Raw genomic sequence first — 9,804 nt, forward strand, 5'->3', positions numbered from 1 at the left:
TGTGTGTGTGTGTGTGTGTGTGTGTGTGTGTGTGTGTGTGTGTGTGTGTGTGTGTACCTCTACTTGAATGTCTGTGTCTGCACATATTTAAGTTCAAGTGAAGAATAAAACAACTATGAAAAAAAGGAGGTCAAAGAATGATTTTTAGATGATGGTTTGCAGTAACATGACAGAAGTTATATCACAGATCTCATTTTGAAGGGCGGCCTGGGCCTCAAGGCAGCCTAAACATGCATGAGTTTTGGACAGTAAAAAAACAAAGCGCCCAGAGAAAGCCCATACAAACATGAGAGAAACATGCAAACTCCACACAGACTGAGTCCAGGCCCAAATCAGGGTTTGGACTCAGGATCTTCTTGCYATGAGGTAAAAGTCCCAACCAGTGAGCTGTTGGGCTGTTATTTAGGAACAGGAAAAACAAACCTGTTTTGTTTTTTGTTTTTTACAATAGCAATGTGCATATACGAATAAAACCTGAGATTGACTGAGGCAACTAAACGATGCCCCAGAGACATTGAAAAATAGGAAAGCGCTTAAAAATCTAAAATGGTGTGGAGGCAAATTTTAACAAAAACAACTCTTCAACAACTACCGTACTTTAAAAATAAACATTTAAAAAAATCCAAAAGGTAGCTCAGGCAGGAATTAAAATGATTACACTATCTGATTCATCATTGCGTAGTTAGAGTTCAAAATCAACGCATTTTAAGATTTGTGAAATTAAAAATAATTTATTCACAGTCAGTAAAGGCCCCCACGGCAATATTACATTATTTACGTTAGTTATTACGATATTAAATTTACAAAAAATAAAATTAAATAAAAACAAAAACATCAAATTATAATTCACTGTTATGAGATTAAAAATATCTTGTAGTAAAATATTTTTAAATAAATGTGGTAATAAGGTCAACAATATTTGTCAATTTACCCTACATGATGATGGTTCAATGGCTTGTTGCAAACTTTATGGGTTTTGTTTACTTATTTTTAGTTGGTATTGGTAGTTTGACTATTTTACAATCACACATACAATTTTAATTTTGCATGAGAAAAATCATTAAGACATCTGTTTAAGTTGTATTGAACGTTTTTTTATCCTCTTGATGTTTTTGCTTGAAATAACATACTGAAATGTAATTGAGTGTATCTCAGCATTTACAAACTCTACTTAAATAATATTAATATTAAAATAAACACCTTGTGTCAGAATCAAAGCAGCAGTGAGGATGGAACAGTAATTATTTTGGATTTTTTTCCCCTCATGCCTGAATATTTTTTTTCCATTAGGTAACCTATTTAAAACCATAATGAAGACAGTTAAAAACTCTTGGAAACCACAAATTCACATGTGGACATGACCTGTGCAAAGACTCATGCTGATGAAATAAACTAGAACAAAGGTAAAGAGGTTTTAGTAAAGAAATAATTTGGTGTTTTGTCATTCTGCACAGAACAGACCATGTCAGTCCCATAAATAAATGTTAAAAAATCTTAAGTTTTTCATTGCAAAAGTTATTTCGTTTTTCTTACCTGCCTGACAAGATTTGTTTTTGAATATTTCGTATTTTGAAAAAATATCCAAACATTTATTTGTGACTATATTTATAAAACATTGAGAAATGATATTTGACCTCAGCTGGACCATATTCACTCAACATCAAGTCAAAAGAACTTTCAACACAACTTACAACATATGTGGGTATTTGCTTTGACTTACTTTTAGAAAATGTTTTTTTACAGATTTGCTTGAATGTATTTACWGATTTGCAATGACGCYATTTTGTACAATTTGTTTACTTTCTGATTCAACTGCTTGGCATTTAAACTGTTTAATGGATGTAAAATGTTTTCTATAAGCTTTTAGCCAAGATTATGATGTTTCTGTTAATACCAAACATGTTCATGTTCATCTGACACCTCTCAAGTCAACCAAAGTTAAAAGAAATAGAAAACAGGAACTGCTGCTTTGCCCCTGTTATTGAGGGGGTTTATGTATTGTTCGCATAGGTATCTGGCCTACATTGGAATAAAGCTATGCATTTGTAAGGATTTTGTTTGATTCTATCATTTCTTCCTAAAAACATAAAGAAACACTCTAAGGTAGACTTGGGCATTCGTCAACGAAAGGAACAACAACTGGGAGTGATTTGTTCATGGAGGTAAATGCATGTTTTGACATGTTGGGATGGAAATGGGACAAGCTGGCAGGTGTGACAACAGATGGTTGTCCAAATCTGATGGGGGAAACTGTTGGACTTTTGAAGATAATGCAGGATAGTGTGACAGAAATGAACCCTGAAGAGAAATGTTTTGTATCAGGCAGTGTTGTGTAAGTCAGTGTTTAAAAAAACAAAACATGTTGTTGATGTCGTAACGTAAATAGGTAACTTTATTGGGGCACGAGCATTGAATCACAGACGGTTTGTTGCACCTTTGGAGGAAAATGAGACTAAACAGTGATGTAAGCTACGACAGAGCTGTCAGGTGGCTCAGCCTGGGCAAAGTGCTGAAAATGTTTTGGACCTGAGAACGGAGATTCACCAGTTCTGCATTATGAAAGGAAATCACCTCCACAGGTGTAGGCGCTGCATGGAGAGTTTTCAAGGCGATTTCAGGGAGAGTGACAGGCAGATGATTTTTTCTCCCTTCACCTCATTGACCTGCAGTCTGACACACTCGTGGCAGACAACTTTAGGTCACTGCTTGAGTTTTACTCTGCCCTCAAAGAGGAAAACTTTCAAACATGAAGAGGCATGCTACGAAGGTCCTGGTCCTCTTTGGATCTACCTGTGAACAGACATTCTCAGTGATGTTCAACAAATCCAGATCCAGTTCCTCTGTCACTGACGATCATCTCTTTGTTCTTCACATCATCACCTCAGACTTTCAGACACATGTTGATGAACTTGTTAAAGCCCGAGACAAACTGATTTTTCTCACTGAATAACTAAAATGAACTGACACTTATTGCTTTTGGTGTCACGTTGATACCATGTTACAAAACATTGTTCATATTTGTTTGTGAAGATTGACATGTTAAAAATAAAATGAAACAATGTTAGGATTGTTTTTCTTTTTAATGTAAATATATAAGAATAGTTTTCTTTTATCACCTACATCACAATTTCATATTTTTATATAAATATATATTGATTTAAAAATTGATTTAATCCATCTTGGATCACTTTCACTTAAATTTTGCAATATCAATTCATAGAACATGAGATTAATTATTCCCCATGACGTTAACCTCAGTAGTCTCGTGCGTGATGAAGCAGAGGCACATTTTTGTGTCACTCCTGGCTTGCCGTACATTTACGTCCGGTTGACCTTCATCAATAACGTTAGCATCTGACAACAAGTCATCTGGGGCAAAACAAAAGAAACTAAGGACTCGCTAACGTTATCAGCTGATTCTCAGCTGTACATAATGATAACAGAGACCATGGCAACTTTTGTTTGCAAGCATTTACACCTGCACTCAGTGGTGGGAAATGACAGCTTCAAGCAGTTGGTTCAGGTGCTCAAACCAAATCACAGTATGTAAGCATCTGACTGAAACTATTATCCTGGGATGTATAAATGCGTGAAAGATGACATTCTAACAAAATCCTTTCGTTACCACCATTAAAATATTTAAAGTTTAATAAACGTGTCAATGAAATTCACAGTGTTGTAGTTTGAGTATCTTTTTTTTTCTTTCATTGTTTTTTTTTAATCATTTTTATTGAACGTAACAACAGAAGGTAACAGAAACATTACAAATGTACAATATTCATGCCCCCAAAATGAGTGGGCAGAAGTATACTTATATTAGCCCACCTTTCTCCAGTGATCTTATTCCCATCACTTATTCATCAAGATGAATGGTCTTAATTTCTTACAAATTAATGTATCCAACAACACTGTCACCTGCAATTCCTTTTTAATTTAAAACCTTTGTAACTTGAGATAGTTTTGTTTGTAGTTCAAGTTTAAACTGTTCAATTTACAAGTTTGCCCTTAAACCTTGTTGTTTATAGCGAAGAGACTAGTACAGAGAATCAATTCAGAACCTTATGAATCGAAATCGAATTGATTTAGGGAATTGGCCACGATACCAGTCCTATTATAAAAACAAAACTGTGAAGGAAACAAACTTGAAGCAGTTGAGGATATCAGGGATTTATTGCCATCTAATCCAGATGAACAACTGACAGCAGCAATTTAGTTGATAATGTCTGAAAGATGGAGAGGCATCTGGTTGGGCTGCTTACTTCTATCTGAGGCCACTTGTCATATCTAATATAACATGTTGTCAAAAGTATCAATTTGGTTGGGGAGGAGAGAAAAAGCAAGTCTGTTTCTATCTTAGCAGCTCGCTTGACAGATTGAGAGGTGTTTAACGTCTCATTTTGGGCTTGTCAGTGTTGAGGAGAGGACGGGGGGGCGCTTCACAACTTCATTTCCTCATCACACAAACACACACACTGACAGCAGGGCTCTGTGTGTGATAGACAGGGCCAAGCAAGAGACATAACACATTCACAGAAACACGCATCACATACACAGACAGAAATGGTACAAGAAACATCATTCATCCCTAATTCAAGAGGAAGAGCAAAAAAGTAAGATGAAGGAGAGTTCAAGATAAAGTTTGACAGAAAAAAGGATGATAGTGAGAGAGTGAGGCAGACATCAAACAGCCATTTAACTCATTAGGGAAATCTCAACTTATATTTATTTTTATATTTAAAAGCTGGGAGTTTAGGCTCTATGAAGTTTGTTGGACTCATTCTTCAAAATCATGAAAGACTTCATGAATAGATATAATCATGAATTAACCTTGTCAGTCATTTTTGAGAAATTACTTCAAAATAGGCTCTTTCTTTAGTGTTACAAAAGTGTTACAAATGAAACTTAAAGACATAGATAAACTCTTTAGTTGTCCGTTAAAAGCCAATAAAAGTCTCTCAAAATAAAACTTGCATTAGGATCCAGACTAGGATTTATGAACTAAGGCAGATGGATGTGTTTGATTTACCTTTCTTTATGCTGTCCAACCCCATGTTTTCCCAGCAGGTGGATATTCAGGTGTTTCTTCATCACAAAGGCCCATCTAGAAAACAGCAAAAATAGCAGAGTTACCAAAAGGAACAACAGCAAACCTTGGTATGCTGATCAATGGGAGATACAAGAGTGAATGGCTTGAACAGAATAAGTTATGGCTCATCCAGGCCAATGCTGTAACCTTAAAAACAAGATTCCCATCACATTCTTACTAATCCATATGGAAAAAAAAGTATATTTACATTTTCCACTTCCACTTCTTGCAGACCCTTTGGCTCCTACCATTCTTTTAATTGCTGGACTCTTAATCAGTATTTCCACACCTTGATTTGGGTCCATTGTGGTAAATTACATTTTTAGAACATATTTGAAAAGGAACAAAAATTTTGATAGGAGGGTCTTCTAGCTGCATATCAGAGCAAGCATCAAGTCATGAGGTCAAAGGGACTGCTAGTTGAGCTCAGAGAAAGGATTATTGGAAGGAGCAGATTTGGACAGAGATACATTTTTGTTTATTTATTCAGGTCTCACAGGAAGTTCCTAAGAGATAAGTGGTTTCCATAAGTTTTAAATGGAAGATAGTCAGCTCAGTTAGAAGTCTTTCATGGTCACCAGGCAATATTGAGCAACTGAGAAAGAAATATCTTAATGAGACCAAGAACCCATTGGTCACTCTGACTGTATGTTCCTAAAGGAAAGATGCAGACAATTCTTGAGTTGGGCTTTATGATAGAGTGGCTTGATGGATGCTTCTACTCTAAGAAAAACATTAAAAAAGCTGCTTGAATGACTCTCGGACTGAAGAACAAGAATCTTTGGTTTGATAACCCAGAGACTGAACAGTTTGGACTCAATTCTAATCATTATGCCTGGAGAAAACCAGGTACTGTAAACCATTTCCCGACATCTTTCTGTGGCTTCAGCATGATGCTGTGGGGGTGTTTTTCAGCTGCAAAGACAGGGAAATCCTGAACAAAGCAAAACAGTTTCACAGAAGTCAGAGACTCAAACTGGGCCACCTTCTGAAAGGACAACGACACAAAGACAAGACTAGAGTGGCTTACAAAAAACTCTGAATGTTCCAGAGTCCTGACTTGAGCCTACTAAACGTCTCAAAAATGGCTGGAAATGGCATCCACTGATTGTCCTTTTTCAGACTGACTGAGTTTGAGAGGAACTGCAAAGAATGGCAGAAAGTCTCTCACTAGAAGTAAATGGCTTAAACTTATATAGCACTTCATAAAGTGAAAGGATTCCAAAGCGCTTTAAACTACAGTCATTCACACGCTAATGGTGGTAAGCTACACTGTAGCCACAACTGCCCTGGAGCATGCTGACAGAGGTGCAAAATAAAACTTAAGGCTGTAATTTATGCCAAGGATGCTTCAACTTGACAAGTCTAATGTTATACAATATTTACAATATTTCTGTATTGTATATCTCAGTTATCTCTTCCACATTCCACAAACTAAATTAAGGACCATGGGAGCTTGGGCATTCTGTGCAGTTGCCCCATACCTTTGGAACTCCCTCCCCGACTATCTGAGAGCTCCACAATCATTGGTTGACTTTAAAAAAGACCTAAAGATTTTTCTTTTTAAAGAAGCCTATTCTGTCTTTGTGTGATGTTATCACAGATTTTAGATACTTTTAAGAGAGTTTAAAAGTTGAGCTTTGATTGTTATTTTTATTAGTGTATTTTTGTTCTTTTGTTTTTGATTTTACTACTTTTATCTATCGCAATTTAATGTTTCGCAGCACTTTGAGATTGTGCGTTAAAGTTAAATTCATTATTATTATTATTATTATTATTATTATTATTATTATTATTATTATCAAAATTTACAAAATTGCATGAAATACTGTTCTCACTTTGTCAATGTAGAGTATTAAATATAAATTAGTGGGGAAAAATACTTTAAATAAATGAAGCATCAAGCTAAACCCAAACCCTCAAAAAGTGTAAAGGGTCTGAATAGTTTCTGAAGTTATTGCATTGTTGTCATGAAAAGGTTAAAGAGTTAGTATCAACTGTAATTTAACCTAAGTTACCTGACAACCCTCATTTGGMTGAAACCTTGAACCATAAGAAAAGAAAAGAAAAATAATGTATTGCCACCTTTTTAGTTAAACATCAGGAAAACTGAACCACGTATGATACAGTATCACACTATGTGCGCATGTGAAATAACTTAAACGCACATGTCTCTACCGTACATGCAATGGCACGCATGCAGTCAAAAACAACAGGGCACCATTGCTCCACTGTGACCACAACATCCTGACTTTATCAAGAGTTTCCCATGTCTCTAAAACAGTTTATGAAAACATAATGAACAGATGACAGGACTAACTACTCTAACATCCAAGCAGTTTTACCAGTTTTCTCATCTTCTGGCCTTTTTATTTAGCACCCATCACTTCCCATTACTGTGCAACTGAGAGGCAATGACCACATCTGGGAGCCGAGGATGGAGCAACATGAAAGCCGGTAAGGATTTGAACCAACAGGCATGCAGTTGGTACTATTGCTCAACAAACTCAGTCCCTGCTCTCTGCTGCCCCTCACTTTTCTTCTGGATGATTTTAAGTTTTAACTTCCTCCAAGTCAACCGTTACTCTTTTGTTTTCTTTGGCAAAGCCATGTAAGCCTTTTAAAGCCTTCATTTTTACTCAGTAGTCACTGTTTTGTGAAGCAAAAGCATAATTATTGCACCACTTATGAATTTATGTCTTTATATCAATACCCATTTTGACGTTTGGACACACATGCTCACTTACTCCATCTCATTATAGCCCTATTGCATCCATCATCGAGGCCCCCTGTGGTCATCTATAACTAACACCATCATACAAATATTCAAACATATTCCACTGTTTTGCCTCATTATCATCACTCCAGATTTTTCCAGTCTTCTATAACTCAATCCATCCACCCATCCAGAATGCTGCCTTGGAGTTAAACTGCAAGCATGAATGCAATTAAATGTCATAAATTCCAGTCAGGGAATAACAAGCAAGATCAGAATGCTGAGCTTTTTTTGGCCTACTAAATGTGCATTTGACAAACACCGTCATCTATAAAYAAACAAACAGCATAATTAAGATATTTCTGATAGGATGGAAAGGGGGCATCAAAGACTTAATCAATATATTTGAGAAAAAAACACTCCGTGCAAGCTTGTTTAAGTTGCTGTGTTTAGACTTGAAGAAAAGAAGAGCTTGCAAACATTTCTGTTAATTATGTATTACAGCTGTCCTTCATAAACCTAATTAGAGTGCTGAAAGGCAATGGAGCAATTTGCATATGCGCATGAAAGACAAGACATATGCAAAATATGATTTTAATTAGCATTCTTTGATAGCAAGGGGTACAAATCAAACTGGCATGTTGTGAGATTTTCATCTCACCCTTTTTTACTGGATTATTCTCAGAGTGGCACCAGTGCAAGATGGGTAATGCCCTATGGAGGCACCTGGCACAGGCTACATTTATACATACACACACACGCACAACACAGTAATGCGTTTTATTATTCACAGACATGCATAATATTACCATGCACAACCCTAAATAACCGTGCATAAATGGAAAAAAATAAAAAACCTACTATGCACGCTAACGCTGATAACACAATGACAATTAGTTCTTCACTATGTGATTATCAAAAGCACTTAAGGCAGCATACACACAAATACACACAAATACTGATAGAAATGCAGACAAATGGTTATACTTCCTCACACAAAAACATTCCCACAAGTATCCATTCTCTCATGCAAACACACAAACACACACATAAACACACACTATCTAACACAAAGAAAGATCCCATATCTAAATATTAAGGAGCCAAATCCATTTGTTTAAGGCAGTGTGTAATCAGCCCCCTGCCCACGGTGTGTGCATCTTCTGCCATCCAGGTCAAGGCCTCAGCTTGTCGTGTTGCTGCCTTGGGCTGCATCATCAGCCCAAACGATCAGCCTTGATGGTTATTGTAACAAAGGGATACTTTAACATGCCATTCATCCATATCAATTCTCTTCCCCCTCATGAATTGAACTAATAAGGCTGTGCCTCTGCCCTCCAGGGATGCTTATAATATCCATTGCAGGAAAAAAAGAGAGGAAAAAAAAGAAAAGAAAAGACAGAGGCTCTGGCGTTTCACATTCGACTTTCCCCTCAGACTAATCGGCGCGCCACAGCTCGTTAGGTCCGTGACGTGCCAGAGCTTTACCGATAAGCAGGGGAGACACGGCTCAATTACCCACAGTTACAATCCTTCTCTTTTTTCCCCCTCCTGTCGCCTGACGATGAAGAGATAACATGTCAATATTTGATACAAACAACTTCATTTGCCTAATGGCATTCCTGGATAGGCCTGTCTACAGGTCTAAAAAGGGTGGAAGATCTAAGAAAAGGCCTTAAGCAAGAGTTAGATAGCTAAACCAAAACACCAAACTTATATAATGCATGCCTACTCTCTTGTGCTGTGCAAAAGGAAGGTCAAACATACCTTGTCAACCATTTTAAAAGGTACTATCTGATGTTTTTTTTTTTTTTCATTATGGCGGTTTGTTTTGGCCTAACTCAAGAATCAGTAATTAATACTTTAAAAAGGTATTGTGTGTGAGGGAGTTGGCGTCGAACAATGGAATGACATGGCCAGGAGACTTTCAGCACTATAGAGCAGTGTTTCCCAAAGTTGGGGTCGGGACCCAAAGTGGGGTCCCGAAACATCAAGGTGGGGT

The 9,804-nt window shown here is 36.8% G+C and overlaps 1 protein-coding gene across 1 annotated transcript in view; it reads right to left on the bottom strand.

Moving 5' to 3' along the window:
* The window catches only part of znf407 (zinc finger protein 407), a gene marked incomplete in the record, with an annotated part of 254,368 nt that overhangs the window by 125,797 nt on the left and 118,767 nt on the right, over positions 1-9,804 (bottom strand). Inside the window, 1 exon segment of the mRNA XM_014008931.1 lies at positions 5,027-5,101. Coding sequence (XP_013864385.1) covers positions 5,027-5,101 — 75 coding nt within the window.

The sequence above is a fragment of the Austrofundulus limnaeus genome, unplaced genomic scaffold (assembly GCF_001266775.1).
Source record: "Austrofundulus limnaeus strain Quisiro unplaced genomic scaffold, Austrofundulus_limnaeus-1.0 Scaffold54, whole genome shotgun sequence".
NCBI lineage: Eukaryota > Metazoa > Chordata > Actinopteri > Cyprinodontiformes > Rivulidae > Austrofundulus > Austrofundulus limnaeus.